The 16164-nt window shown below is 42.1% G+C and overlaps 1 protein-coding gene across 4 annotated transcripts in view; it reads right to left on the bottom strand.

Moving 5' to 3' along the window:
* Window positions 1-2528: 2528 nt before the first annotated feature.
* Window positions 2529-16164, bottom strand: part of SLC6A16 (solute carrier family 6 member 16) — a 46897-nt gene continuing 33261 nt past the window's right edge. For all 4 annotated transcript variants that reach the window (XM_081971353.1, XM_081971354.1, XM_081971355.1 and 1 more), the window contains 5 exons: window positions 14338-14521; window positions 13269-13470; window positions 10466-10625; window positions 10133-10295; window positions 2529-9094 (listed from right to left, as the gene is read on the bottom strand). In XM_081971353.1, coding sequence (XP_081827479.1) covers window positions 8825-9094; window positions 10133-10295; window positions 10466-10625; window positions 13269-13470; window positions 14338-14521 — 979 coding nt within the window. In that variant the 3' untranslated portion in view covers window positions 2529-8824. The remainder of the gene's footprint in view (window positions 9095-10132; window positions 10296-10465; window positions 10626-13268; window positions 13471-14337; window positions 14522-16164) is intronic.

The raw sequence follows: 16164 nt of genomic DNA, 5'->3' as shown, positions 1-16164 counted from the left end.
CAAACTCAAGGCCCAGGGGCCGGATCTGGCCTAGATCCAGCCTGCGGGACCACCTTGGAAACAGGAAAGATGCAGGAGGAGCCATTGAAGGAGGAGCTACTGGAGCCTCAACTTATGAGGGCTACGTGCGGCCACCCCAAACTCAGTTTTCACTGGCAGAGGGTTGTAGGAGGCCGTCCCAGTTGAAAACGAAGCTCTGGAGCTTGTTTTCACTGGTAGAGTGTTAGGGCCGCCACAGGCACCCCTGACATGAGTGATGAGCTGGCCACACCTACTGTGCCCATGTCCACTCTGCCCCACCAGGCCAAACCAAACCTGATGCAGCCCTCAATGATGAGTTTGACACCCCTATATCATCAGGAATTGAATTCAACTAGGATACTTTTTAACTTATAAAAACCCCTAACCCTATACTGTTTATGCTCTTTATTTTAACTTTTACTTGTTGCTAATTTTAATCTTAACGCTTTAAATGTTTTTATACTTATGCTTTTATTCTATTGCAAACAGTCCAGAGTTACTCGGGACAATGAAATGGGCTGCACGTGAATGTAATAATAAGACAAACGGCAACCAAATTGCTCAGAATTATCTGGTGTTTGGAAGGAAATAGATGTACTATCAAGTTGTGCCAACATTTAGCGACCACATAAGTAACTTTTCTCCACCAGAAAGAATAGATTCTCAAAGTTTCCCCTTCCTGGATCAAATAAAAACATAGATTCTGATTTTTTAGTTTTAGATGTCCTAAAGTTGAATAATTTTTTTTACCCATACTAGGATCTCAAGTGTATCAAAGATATACAACCTAAGGTTTTAGGGATTTAAATGAGTCTTATTAACTTGCAGAGTTCTACAAATTGTGTAATTCTAAATTGATAATAAACATTGTAAAATATGGAGGCATTTCAACTATGGGGTCCTTGGTGCTCTCCGAGCTTGGTAGTTTGTTTGCAGATGTTTTATTACTGAACTGGGTATAGCAACACTGGTGCAAACCCCTCTTCTACCACCACTGATGTTACCTAGTTTGGTAATGAAATGTCTGCAAGAATACCACCAAGTTCAGAGTTTCCAGAGTTGTGCCCTCAGCTACAAATATTCTGTTCTCTCTGTAACATTTAAACTATGTTTTAATTTCAATTACATTAAATCAAATGTAGTTTTTGTTCTTCCTCCATGTGTTATGAGTTTACACAATTGGAATAGACAGCTGGTCTTTTTAAAACCGCTTTTTAAATAAATATATCTGAAAATGCAATCCCATCAGCTCCTGTAAGGCGCTGATGTCATTTTATTTTGACCATTTTGAAAAACTCAAAGAGATGTAAGTTTAGCGACATGGACCTCAAATCATGTATGTAGTACCAGAAATTTTGGGCTTCAGCATTTTTAAAAAGGCGATACTAGCACTTTTAACATGGCAGTTTAGGCCTTTTTTAAAAAAACTTCAGGAAAACACTTTTTTTTCTACTCTTGGCCAAAAGCATCTTTTGATATTCAAGAATTTGCTAAAGACAACAGGATATTCTGAATACACCCACAAGTTTTGAGATACAAACTCAGCTGAAACGCAACCCTAAATTTGTCACTTTTGTTATCTAGTTGTCTAGAATTTTCTATTCAAGTCTCGCATACAATAGTTATAAGAAAGATGGAAATCCAGCTGGGAAAGAGTAATGTAACCCATAAATCCAGCTGGGTTTGTACCTTTCCTAAAACTTGCAGTGCATGTTTTTATTGTTTGATCACTTGCTTTCCAAAGCAGCGGCCCAGCAGGGGGAGGGAGGAGAGGAAGAAGGGATGGTTTTGTGAGGGCAGTTGCGCACATGCACATCTTCATTTGTGTGAAAGTGGGGCTGCGACTGCTGGTGCCGACCACTCATGCGGCCCGGTTGTGAATAGGCCACACCCTGGTGTTGGGCTCAAATCACAGATTCCTGTTCTAAAGTGTCACATATAACAATACACTTGTCATATTGTTTCTGTACCCAATAAAACACCATCCTTTAATAAATGCCTTTTATTTTGCCTGAATTACTTGGTGATTTGAATTTTTGATTATTCATATTTTCAGGTGGGAAAAGAAACCCCTTTGCAAAGGTAAAAGTGTTTCTCTCAAATTCAGGGATCAAGCTTTTATTAGCTCCACATCAAACTCGGGTGATTGAGTTTCAAGGTAACAGACACAATAGGAAAAATATTATATTTTAAACCATTTGGGGTAAACCATTTCATGAAATCTGATTTTGAATGGGGAATGCCAAAATCCCTGAAACAACCTGTTTCACATTTTGGAACTTTTATAGCACAAAGAATGACTGAGATGTTCAAAATCAAAATGAAATAAATTGGGACAGTTATATCTATGTTTTTAAGTGCCCTGATTTGGGCAAGGAAAACATCCCTAATTTGAACAACTTATCTTTATTGCCACTGCAGTTCTTTAATGTATGATAAAGAAGTTTAAATCAACCAAGATAGAAATCAGACACATTTTCCCACCCCAGGAATCTAATACAATGCAATTGTTTGTGCTAAATAGCTTTTATTGAAGAGAAAGGAGGAAACAATTAAATATCTGTTTTCATCTTTAAGGCTCATTTGTTGACCTCAGGTTCTGTTATAAGAAATAAGAAATTAACACCTGTCATCAGAACAGTGGAGTCTTGATTACTTGCTTTGTTTTTCCCTGCATTAGGGAAGTCCTCAAAATAAAATTTAAAACCCAACATACAATTCATTTATTGAACTATTGAAAAAGTCCAGTAATTCCCCATAGAGAATATTATAAAACAAGCAGTCTGGACTACTTCTCCAAAGCTTTTAGCTCTTTGAGCTATAATCTCTGACAAGAGTACTGGAAAAGTCCATCCTCCTTTTTATTTCCCACTGAAGTAGAGTCTTACAGAAGGCCGGCTATGATTTGGTTATGCAAGGAATAAACATACCACTAGCAGTAACTGAGAGTTCTCAAACTGCACCACTATAACTGCTTACAGCAACTTTGTGCAGGTTAAACATAACTGGCAATGTGTTTTGACAACTTCACTCTTCCATAAAAAAAAAAAAAGTTGACAACCCTCCTAAGAGGTTCCAACACAGAGATGCTTCCAAGTCACCGGTATAACAATTAGTCTAAATTAGTTTAAAATAGTGTTTCTCCACCTCAGCAACTTTAAAAGGTGTGGACCTTTAGTCCCAGAAGTCCCCAATCAGCATGACTGGCTGGAGAATTCTGGGAGCTGAAGTCCACATATCTTAATACTGTCAATGTTGAGAAACACTGCTTTAGAACAAGAAAGGAGGTGATGTCATCAGATATCAGGTGGTACCTTGCTCTTGAGGAGCTTACAATCTAAAATGAATTTTGGGGAATAGGGCAAGGGTGGGTTCCGGCAGTCACTACTGCCATTATGCTCGTGGGTGTGCTGTACACACGCATGCACAGTGCAATAAAAATTGCTCTGCACATGTGCAGAAGCAAAAAACAAGATGGCGCCGTCTACAGAGAACCAGTTTGGGGCCGTGGCAAGCCTGGGTCACTGCCAGTTCCAGCAATCCAGGCCGCCAAACCACTACCGGTTTAACTGAACCGGTAGGAACCCACCAATGGAATAGGGAGGAACACATACCAGTGTGAGACATAGATGCTTTAGCATCAAATGTACCTGGATATCAGGCCTTTTCTTCCTGGATCTCATTCATTCTCTTTGCAGAAAATGACACTGCTATCTGTTCAATCATCTCCAATTCTCAGGAATTCCCAGCTGACTCTGCATTTTCTTGTATGGTTTCTTTCAGTTTTTCTATGTTCTTGCTAGTGTGAACTTGTATGGTGTCTAGCCATCGTGTTTTTTGATTGACTCATTTCCTTTTACCACTAATCACTGCTGAGCATAGTGCCTTGAAATCCAGTAACTTTAATTCTCCAGTCAGAGTTTGTCCAACAAATAATTTTTAAAGATGCCTTCATGGGGAATGGAAAAAGGTTCTTTGACAATTGTTCAAACTGTAAGGTAGTTCACCAAAGTGAAGAGAGTCCACTTAAATATATTTCATTCACAGGTCCTTTATGGTTCCACTTTCATTTTTACTGTCCTCCAGCACAAGTCATGTGTCTTCCAAGACGATATAAAATTGTTGTGTTGTTCATTCACATTTATTGAAAAAGAAGGCTCATATGACAAACTATCCATCTAGAAACTGGTTGTTTTCCAGATGTCTTTTCTTCCTTTCCCTGATCATACAAAAGGCAACTTTTAAAAAAGAATGGAATAATAGTGTAGTCTTCCCTTCTATGGATAGCTTTTTTTAAAAAAATGTTTTATTGGGTTTTTATTTTTAAACATAAAACAACATCAATACATGAACAATGTAGCCACTGGGTATAACTTATATTAATACAAATAACAACAGTCAATTGTTACATTAATCAAACCTGTATAATCCTAATATTAACATACTTGACTGTTTTAGTTATTCAATGTTTCCATGTTCCATTCTAATATCAATAATCTTCTTAAATATGCATAGTAATACCATCTTTCAATCTCTCATCTTTCCATCTAGTTATTACTGATATTCAATTTATATAGATAACTGCTTGAATGCCTTCTAAGCCTTATTTCTGCATCTATTCTGACTTCTAATCAAGTCACTTTTACTAATCCTAATATTAATATACATATTTAATTAAGGCATTGCTCTTTTAATGCATATTCTTATTTCTATCTCTATTTCTAGTTTTTAATCAGGCCATCATTATATGAGAAAAAAGAAAGAAAAATAATTCTTTTCTATCCATCATCTCTTGCCCGTTTTAATACTTCATTTTTTATTCGGTTTTTTTGGCTTTCCTCTCTTGGATCCTTGTTTCTATCAACATCTATACCTTCATTATTCCATTTAAGTATTTCTCCCATCTCTCTCCTCCTAGGCTGCCAGATCTCCAAAATATTCACCCCTACTCCTTTCTCCCTTTCAAAAACCTCTACCAGATTTATCCAATTCCAGTCCCATTTTTATATCTTTCAAATAAATTTTCTTGTCCTCTTGGTTTATTTGGCGGTTTGTCTGTTCTATTTTTTCCTCCATTCTTTCCGTTGTTTCGTCTCTTTCCTGGACTCTCTTGATCTTCGGTCATTGCCAGTTGTATCATTTTTTCTAATTTGCCACTTATGCCTTGGATTAAGTCTTTTATCTCTCTGTGGTTCTTTATCATGATATCCCTGGAGCTCTGAAGCAATAAATCACTAAATTCCTCCTGGAAAAACATCTTAGTTTAATACATCCACTTTTAGTCAGGCCATGAACAATATATTCAATTCCAATTTTGCTCATTAAAAAGTTCAATAGTCTTAGCTCTTTACATCCCAAGATTATTGATCGATTCCATTTAGATAGTCTAGGCCAGTGATGGCGAACGTTTTTCGCCTCGGGTTCCAAAAAACACACGAGTGCATGCTATCACACGCACTCGAGTGCCCACCCACATAATTTAATGCCCCCCCTCACCTCCACAGACCATACATTTTTGCGCAAGGCTTCCCTGCCACTCCCTGCTCTGGCTGCTTCCCCTTGGCTAGCACCCAGCGAGGAGAGAAGTTGCTCTGCCACAAATGGGCAGAGACCGGTGTGGGAGATGCTCAAGTGTGCTCCTGCGTCAAAAACCTCCCCTAATCATTCTCCAGTGTAAAGATTGGGTCCTTTTTACACCGGCTAAATCCACACACACCCCTCCGTCAAACAGGATCCTGGGCACTACAGTCAATAGACAAATGGGGAAAAGAGCTGCCTGCACGGGGGAAAGACAAGCAACAAGGAAAGAAGAAAAGGGGCTTCTTTCCCTTTCGCTGGCTGCTCTGTTTCCCCCTTTCTCCTGTGCTATTAAAGGTGATCCTGCCTGATCGCCGGAATACAAAGGGAAATGAGGAGAGAGCTGCCTGCACGGGGGAAAGACAAGCGGCAAGGAAAGATTTGCATTTCAGCGATCAAGCAGGATCCCCTTTAATAGCACAGGAGAGAGGGGGAAACAGAGCAGCCAGCGAAAGAAGCCCCTTTTCTTCTTTCCTTGCCGCTTGTCTCCCCCCCTCTGCCCTGCATGCAGCTCTCTCATTTCCCTTTGGATTCCAGCAATCAGGCAGGATCCCCTTTAATAGCACGGGGGAGGGGGAAAAACAGAGCAGCCAGCAAATGGGAAAAAGCCTCTTCTTTCCTTGCTGGTCTTCCCCCCCTCCTTCCGCAGGCAGCTCTCTCCTCATTTCCCTTTGGATTCCAGGGATCAGGCAGGATCCCCTTTAATAGCGCAGGGGAAAGGGGGAAACAGAGCAGCCAGAGAAAGGGAAAAAGGCCCTTTTCTTCTTTCCTTGCCACTTGTCTTTCCCCCATGCAAGTAGCTCTCTCCTCATTTTTGGTTTGCTTTGGGCTGTTTTTCACCCTTTGGAGGCTTCAGGGAATCCTCCGGAGAGCAAAAAACTGCCAAAAATCAGCTGGTGAGCGCTGGAGCTGACAGAGCAATGCCTTGCGTGCCCTCAGAAATGGCTCCGCGTACCACCTGTTGCACGCTTGTCATAGGTTCGCCATCATGGGTGTAGGCAATTTTCACAACAAAAGTCACTTTACGTAAGAGTCTTTCTTATTCTCACAATAATAAAGTAGTTAATTATAGAACAGTTTATCTCACCATAATCCTTCAAAAAAGTGTTATTTATTTCTTCTGTCATTTTTTCTAGATTTGTAGAGGTGTAGTATACTCCATTCACCAGTAGATAGCAGCATCAACAGGGGTTTCAGCATTGTTTCAGACGTGATAAATTAATCCAAATATATTTCAAATTATGAGACACAATTAAGTACTCAAGTAAGTTCAGATAAATAGTTCCAGTATTTTATAATGCCTTCCCATAACAATGGCCATCCAATTTAAAAATTCAATTTTCTTTGATTAAAGGATCTTTAACTTTTCTCTCCTCAGTTCCTTTCAGTTGGGTCTAGGATTTTTCTCTCTATGGTTGTTCGCTGCTTTAAAGAAGGTAATGCTGAGCCTCTCTTCCTAGATTTTCTTCTTTTTTCTTTTAAGTTTAGGGACTAAATACCAAAAAAGGGATCTTCTCACTCAGCTCCAATCACTGTTCACGAACTCCATGCCAGCACTAGTCTTAGATGTTCGTCAGGTGTCCCAGCTTTGTGGCAGCCATGTTTAGGCTGTCTCTTCTCCACGCCGTGGCTGAGAGGGAAAGAAAAGCCCCGGGTCCGGCATGAGAGGTGCGACAGGGCACGCCTCTTTGCTTCGCCTCCCCTACAGGGAGGCTTTGGCTCCTTTCGGAGCCCACCAGTGGGAGAATTCGGCACAGGAGCGCGGAGACTAACCCCTCGTGTCTGATCTCGCCACGACATCCACTGATCTCCAGATATCCTTAACAATTGTCTTCTTTTGTATTTAAAAAAAATGTTTAAAGTTACAACTGTTTAGTGACGTATTAATTTTTTAAACACACCAATTGTGTTACCATTAACTTTTTGATTCTTTCCAACCCAATGGAACGCCACAAAGAAATTATGTAAAGGGACTCGGGACTTTATCTGCCTGTTCATCAGCAGAATAAGACAAAAAAAAATCAAATTTGAAGTGATCCAGATCAGGCCAGGATTTTAAAAAAACTGTCAGAAAAATCCCCTCGATGTCTCTCTTTGGGAGAGATAGTTGGACAGCAGCTTGGAATGTTGCCCACTGATCTAGGCCCTGTTTCCTTAGCCACATGACCAACAGTAGGACTATCATTAAGGGCTAAAAGAAGAATTCTGGAAACCCTTTCCTCATGCTTTTCTTCTTGGCTTAAAAAGAAGCACTAGAGAAATACACTGCTTAAATGAGAGCATTAAAGCAGTCTAATTTACATTTTAAATTATTTTCTCCCTCTCATTCCCATCTTAACCTTAAAAAATATGCTGTACACTGTGATCACAAAGATCATATACATTCAACTTTTAGGAATGGGTAACCAGGCTTTAACCAATAAGCGCTTAGCATTATATACTTGATTTTGCTTTTAAATGCGTTGCTCGGAATTCCTCCCTACCAATAGCCACTCAGGTCCCATTCCACCATTATCCGTGGAATAGGTATGGACAAGCATGATTCTGAGAGTGCTGAAAATTAAGAACCTTGTAGCTTCCAATGGAAAAGCAATGATGATTTAGCTTCAGAAGCCTTGGACTTGGCGTCAGTCTCTGAAGTCACTATAACGAGTCTCCTTTTAGAGACCAAAAGAAATATTCTTTCTTAGTAAGGCTGTTTAAGGCTGAAAATGCAGCAGCAAATAGGTGGAGAATTGCACATTCTATACAGGTAGTTCTCGCTTAGCAACTGTCGCTTAATAACCATTCAAAGTTACGATGCACTTCAAAATAGCTGGTTAATGACTGCTCAAAGCAATGAGGGACTTCAGAAAAGTTATTTGTGATCCGTCCTCCACATTATGACTGCCGCACTCTACTAGAGTCACATTATTGCATTTTGGGTACTTGGCAACTGACTTGCTTGTATAACCGGCTGCAGCAGCTTTCGGTCCTGTGACACAATCTGCCACGTTTTTTGCCATTTTCTAACCAAAAATGGCAAAAAACGCCCATTGGATATATACTGCTTTATGATCCCGATTCACTTAATAACTGTGACTGACTCACTTTAGGACTGTTGTAAAACGGCCATAAAATCAAGTTCGGTCATGTGGTGCCCCAACGTATGGTCGCAATGACTTATGACCAAAATTCTGGGCTCCACTATGGTTGTAAGTCGAGGACTACCTGTACATCACCCATTCTATTCCTGCCCCTCTTCGGCAGGCACAAGCAAGTAACCATTGCCTGGGTGATCGAGATCAAGATCCGCTGGACTTTCTTTTTCTTGCACCTCATCTTCTTCTTCTTCGGTGGGAACAGGCATCTGGCCAGAGCTGTGGCTGGGTTGGGAAAACCGTTCCAGCAAGAGCTGCCTAAGAAACATGACTGGAATGGGTAGAGCAGCTACAACAATCAGGCTAATGAGAAGGCCCAAGGCCCATGGTGGGTATTCCAGCTGCTGCTCCTCTGCCTGGAAAGGGAAGGGAGAGAGGAAATTTTAGATGCATTATCTCCCTGTTACATCAGGCCTCTTCTGTACATTCCCTGGTTGTGTCAGCAAGAGAATTCAGTGGAAAAAGTTCTTCTCCATATGCTGCTCCATAAGTAAGCCATAATACGATGCATTTGTTTGGTCTTAATAATCTGAACTCTTGTGGGTTTTTTTAAAAAATTCTAGCCCCAAGGTTAAGGCAAACATATTGTGTAAACCCACCCTTTAAATCAAGAGATCCCCAACCCTGGGGGCAGGGCCCAGTTACAGGCTGCGCCTGTTTGGAACAGGGCTGTGGAATTGACAGGTGTGTGTGTGTGTGTTTGTGTGTGTGGCTGCAGCTCCATTTGTACAAGCAGCAGGCACATATGCATGCCACTCATGCGAGTCCCTTTCTGGGAGAGGGGCGGTCTAAAAATCTAAGAAATAAAAAAAAAATGGAGCTGCATGCAAGCATGCATTCACCTGCTGCTCACAAGGGACCATTCCTTCTCTTTCCCACCCACCAGCCTGTAAAGCTGGAGAGATTGGAGGCGGCTACTTTAAACGGTTCCTAGATTTCATTTTATTTTTGTTAAAATATTCATGACTGGGAAATACATGGGAACAAGGTCAGCCAATGAATAGGCATAGCAACTAAGTCAGCCAATGGGAGCTTAAACAGATCTGAGTCTGTGCAAAGATTTGAGACAGAAAATTAAGCAGTCTGCTGCTCTGAGAAGTAAACTACCAGTCTCTCTGGGCTTGTCTGCTGAAATGAAACTAGCTGCTTGTGTTTGCCTGTAACTCTTCTGCCTTGTGTTTACTTGGAAGAACCATCTGTTGGTATTGTACATTCATTCATCTATTCATATGTATATAAAGAAGTTAATGAATCCTGCAGCATCAGTTATCTGTGTGTGCTTTCTGGATTTGAATTTGTGCAACAATCTCTGACAATTTTTGTTTGTTTTCAAACAGAAGACAAGCAGTCCAAGTGCAACGCATGAAACACAAGGCTAGATAATTTTTTTTTACCTTTTCTCTGTTCCAGGCGGTGTAGGTGGGACGTTTCATGACCAGGTATACCAAACTCGCTAGCAACAGGCACAACATTGCTGCCAGACTCACAAAGCGCCACATGTAGCTGTAGATTTTCCATGGCCGCCAGCCCAGCATGTTTTCTATGTCATCCAAGAACCTGCAGAAAGACATACAGGCAAAAGTAGAAGACGGCCGAACAAGATTGTTTGCGCAAAGGCTACACAAAAATTATGATTGCTGATTAAACCCCCACCTTTTTCCAACTTCCCATCACACAAGCAAATTGGAAACATGCAAAGATGGAGGGGGGGAAGGCAAGAGAATTACCTGTCAGCTCCATAGACCCAGGCTATGGCAAAAGCTTCGCCGGCTACAACAATAAGCAGTGGCAGAGTGGCTGAATAGTCATCAAACATAGTCACAAAATAGTTGCCTGAGCCTTGAACAAAAATCAAGCCCAGCAAGAATCCAATAAGGCAGCACAGGACTGTAGGGAGAGAGCACATTAAAAAATATTGGCATGAACAGGTACCTGTCAGAACATCTGGACCAGTGCAGACAAAAGAGAGATGCCTTTGCTATTTTTATTTAACATCACCGGAATGATCTGAGAGTCATACGCAGCATAAAATACACGTGGCAGCATTTTGAAAAATAGGAGATGCTATCTCAGTGATAGCTAACCTTTTTGTTGTTCTGTGATGAAAGTGCCCACACATGTGCAACAGCATGTGCACGCACCCACCTGCATGTTCCGCCCCTCCCCATGTACATGTGGGGGAAACGACCCCCGCGCATACCGTGTGCTCCATCGCCCGCTCATGCGTGGACGACGGCCTCCCCACTCCTCTTCCCCCTCTTGCCACTTTTTTGGCTTCCAGGCAGGTGCAGGCAGCTTTCCAGGCCCGAAACGGGGCACAAGGGGCTTTGCGTGGTGCTCCTGCACCCCATTTTGGCTTCGGGGTTGGTGCAGTAAGCACAGGGGGGGCTGCGCAGGGCCCCAAAATGCAATGCAAGTGCCCGCTGTGCATGTACCCCACCCCCTGCGCATTCAAGCACGCATCCCCACATGCGCCTTGTTCCCGCACAAGCATGGCAGAGACCCGAAAACCGGCTGACCAGCAGGAGGTGCGCATGCATGTGCGGTGCTGCTGGGGGTGGGGTGACAGCTGGTGTGCCCGTAGAGAGGGCACTGCTTGCCACATAGATTTGCCATCATGGTGCTATCTGGATCAAAGCTAAGGGTAATGTAGGAATGTAACCATTATTTTAATGGCCTACCAGTATCAGACATCTACAGCCAGTAGATATCTCCATCAAAGTCCCTGTTTCAAACAGAATTGCGAGCAAAATGCAAGGTGGCCACACCCGACTTCTTTGCTGCAGTCTTCCCACCGAATTTACAGCACAAGAGCAGAGGGGCAAGAGTCCACAAGAGCTGTGGGACCTGGACGAGACTGATATCTGGGGACAACACCCAGCTGCTTGGTTTTCTTAGACCCAGATTTGGGACACCTGCTAGTGCTATATAAGCTGCGATGGAGAAGATACTATCCAATTTCTTGCCCAAGATTCAGAAAACATGGTACCAGCCCAGAGGAAAATATAGAACTGGAGGCCAGACTAGGATTATGTGCACAATTATGTACCAATAATCTTAAGTATACAATATACATTTAATCTGAAATAACAGCAGCTTTGAAAAAGAGTGTCTTACTACAGGTCCTTGCACTTATGTTCATCGCGGCATCCGCATAGTTGTATGATCAAATTTGTGCACTTGGCAACCAACCTTTATAATGGTTGCGGTATCCAGTTACATGACCACCATTCACAATCTCCCTACCTGTGTTCTTACAGGCAAAGTCAATAGGGAAAGCTGGATTTTCTAAAGAACTGTGTGATTCGCTTAACAACTGTGGTGATTTGCTTAATAACAAAACAATCATAAAATTGGGCACGACTTACTTAATGACTGCTTTGCTTAGCAACATAAATTCTTGTGCCAATTGTAATCATAAATTGAGGATTACCTGCATATTAACAGTGGAAATAGCCCAAAATGATGTTCCTTCTCATGAAATATTTGAAAGGGAAAATTCTGATTGCATTGATTTAAAATGAATTGCAGTTGTAGCATTTGCTATGAAGGAATGCTTGATTTTTTTGCTTCACTGTGATATAAGAAATATCGAATTTGCATATCATCTTTTGTTCCTTCCTTCCCCAGTATCTTGCAGAGTACCAGACTGATTTAAAAATGATTTCATTTTAAAATGCATTCATTGTCCTCTGGCACGCTGAAGTAGGGAAGTAGTAGCACCCAAATTCTGATCCAGGCATCTGAAGTAGCACAGCGGGGAAATCCTCTGAAGTCTGCTATTGATTCGATGAGTCTGCTACCTAGCATGTGCTTTACACTCCTGAGGCGCACCCTCACAGCGCTAAAAAAGGAACATTTTGAAGCCTTCCAGGTCTGCAAAGGTAAGTAGAACAGCGGGGGGCGAATCTGCTGTGCCACGTGATTTAGATTTGCTAGAAAACAGGAAATCCGACAATTCTAGCTAATATAAATCGTGCGTCACAGCTGATTTCACCCAGCTAATCGTTTTCTACTACCGGTAATATATTCGATGGGTGGCAATGACTGAGGTGAGGCAAGGCCTGACTAACACGGCTTTATTAAACAGCTAACACAACAGCAACTCAGAACCCAAGATAAAGAACAGTTCCTGCTTGACAGCAAATTATATGCAGGCAGTCCTGCGGTTAGCCAATCAGAGAACAGAGACTCTCCCGCTCTGGCACACATGCGCGTTTCAACCAATGGCAAGCCTCGGAGACGAAGCCATGCAAACTGGTCCAAACTGGTAGCATTTCAGCCCTGAAGTAGCACCATCAACAATCAACACTATTAGCATCCCATTTTAAATGCAACTCATTCTTCTGAATCTGCAATCCTTTCACCTCATCTTGCAAAATATTTTAAATTCTACCACCTGCTTAGCCTCCTATATTCTGTAGAGTCCAAAATACCGCAACCTAAAATCCCAGCCCTTGTGGTATATATAACACATCCATGATTTTTTGGCCTTGCCCCAGGTGAATAAAGACTGCCCCTTTGGGGTACCTGTGAAGAGCGTCCGCCGACGATGGAGGCTTTGGAAGTTGTCCAATAAAGGAGTGATGATTCCTTGCATGTTCCCTAACATGGTGCTCAGCCCTAAATTGAGCAACATAAAGAAGAAAAGCATAGACCAGAAGGGGGCTGTTGGAAACAGGGTCATGGCTTCTGTGAAGGCGATGAAGGCCAGGCCTGTCCCTTCCACACCCTGAGGGAGAAAGAGAAAGACATATGGACAATAGGAACTGTAGCAAATGTCAAATTTAAAGCATATGGAAAACTTAATAAAGGTAAAGGTTCCCCTCGCACATATGTGCTAGTTGTTCCTGACTCTAAAGGGTGTTTCAAAGCTGAAGAGCCAGCGCTGTCCAAAGACATCTCCGTGGTCATGTGGCTGGCATGACTAAACGCCAAAGGCACACGGAACACTGTTACCTTCCCACCAAAGGTGGTCCCTATTTTTCTACTTGCATTTTTACATGGTTTCATTCTGCTAGGTTGGCAGAAGCTGGGACAAGTCACGGGAGCTCACTCCGTTACACGGCGCTAGGGATTCGAACTGCTGAACAGCCAACCTTACTGATCAACAAGTTCAGCGTCTTAGTCACTGAGCCACTGCGTAGTCTTCCCCAATCTGGATCTCTTCCAGATGTGGGGATTTCAACTTTAAGATTTCTCCAGTCAGCATTCCCCTAGTTTCATATCCTGAAGACATCAACTAAGGTGCTTGGGGAAATTCTGGGAGTTGAAGTCTGCAGTTGCTAAAGTTGAGAAACACTCTGCTAAACTGGAAAGCTATGTTTTGACTGGCAAGTCATAATCTATGCAGGGCCATGTCTGCTCAATAGCTTGACTTCTTTTTATCCCAAATGCAGCTTTTTGCTTCTTAGGATGGATTTCAGCCCAGCCAAGACTGGGTCCACACACATCATTCCAATCCATAATTTTGCTGTTTTGGTTTTTGGTGAACTTAGCCACTCGGATTTATAGATCCTGGTTAATGGTTTAGCAGCATGATCTCGAATGATCTATGGTTAGCCAGATTTGTGAATCCATCCCTTGTCTACCTATTTACCTTATTCATTTCATCTTCTACACGGCAGTCACCAAGTTTCCACTCCTCCAACTGCTTCTTTGTATCATTCCATTGATCCTGATACCAACTGCTGTATTGAGCAGGTGAAAATTCAGTCAAGTTTGCAGGAAGTACAGCCGAGAGGGAGCCATTCTTCACCAGCTCTGTCAAAAGGTCTGCATTTCTGCCAAACAAATAAACATACAGTAGAAAGGTTACAAAACACATGGACTCCCAAACAGAACATAAAAGCCCAAACTCAGTGACCTGGAAGACATTAGCCATGGTTGGGCAACCAAGGCTTGGAGGCAACATTGGAATTTCAAGAATAGGTTGGGTGACAACAGTGGAATTTGATGTCCAACACATCTGGAGGGTTCCAGGTAGAGATTAAACTGTTGCAAGCTAATTGGTGGCGTAGTAATCAGGATGCAGTATTGTAGGCTAACTCTGCCCTCAGCCAGGAGTTTCATCCTGACTGGCGCAAGGTTGACTCAGACTTCCATCCTTCTGAGGTCAGTAAAATAAGGTCCCAGATAGTTGGGGGAAATATGCTGACATTTCTAAAGCATTCAGAAAGTGCTGTAAATATATGTATGTATGTATGTATGTATGTACGTACGTACACACACACACACACACACACACACACACACACATTGTATTTGTGCTGATAAATAAATAAAGGGAGCCACAGGCTCTCCTCCTTATCAGCTGAGCCAGGGAAATAGGTATGTATTTGTGTTACAAACCCTGGTATGCCCAAATATGGGAGGAAGCTCACTAATACAGCCCAGGTTCAAATCCCAGTAAGGCTATGGCTAGCTGATGAGAGCTAAATAGCTTGAAATAGATCTATACTAGTCTCCCTTTATTTATTTATCAGCACAAATACAACACAAATATAAAAAAGGCAACATTAAAAATAAAAATATGGTTTTCTGCCTGGATGGTTTTCTGTAATGAGCCGAAGGACAGAAAGAGGGAATAGTGAGCTTCCTCTCATATTTGGGCATACCAGGGGTTGTAACACACACACATACATACATAGATACATAGATACATACGTGTTTGTGTTTCATGGACTGATCATTAGTTCTAATAAGGAGTGTCCAATAAGGCAGGGATATCAAACTTGCGGCCCACAGGCCAGATGCATCATGTGCAGGCCACGCCCACCCCAGCTCCGCGAAGGGGAAAAAACCCGTCACGGTATGTCATCTGCAAACACACGAAGCTCCATTTGCATGACAAGCACAAGTATCTTCCGCTCGTGTGCGAACCTTCATTCTCATTAAGTGGGGCTGCACGCACCAGTTGCTCGCACAAATGGAGCTGTGTGTGTGTGTGCATGTGCCTGCCACTCACCCCTCCCCTCCCTGACTTGCTGGGGCAGGCCACCAAGCTAAAATGGTTGGGGACAGCTGCAATAAGAAATGAAAAAGTACGGTTAGAAGCAACCATAATAATAATCTGCCAGGCTATCTCACCTCCTTTACATGGATGATCTGAAGTTGTATGGAAAAATACCATGTGAAATAGAATTGTTGCTCAGCAATGACTCTATATACTGCGAAGATATTGCAATGGAGTTTGGACTGGGCAAATATGTCATTCTTACCATCAGCAAGGAAAAAATAGAGAAAACTCAAAGAATCAAGATGCACTATGGAAATTAACAACAAGAATCTGGATGAGGGGCACTACAAATATCCTTAAAACTGACATCATTAAGCACACTAAAGTAAAAAAATATGGAAGTGAATACATCAGGAGAGTGAAGAAGATCTTTAAATCCAAACTCAGTGGAAGAAATACTATCAAGGC

Source organism: Natrix helvetica, assembly GCF_964273705.1.
Source record: "Natrix helvetica genome assembly, chromosome: Z".
Classification (NCBI taxonomy): domain Eukaryota; kingdom Metazoa; phylum Chordata; class Lepidosauria; order Squamata; family Natricidae; genus Natrix; species Natrix helvetica.
The sequence above is the reverse complement of the archived record's forward strand: the minus strand, read 5'-3'. Positions and strand labels throughout refer to the sequence as shown.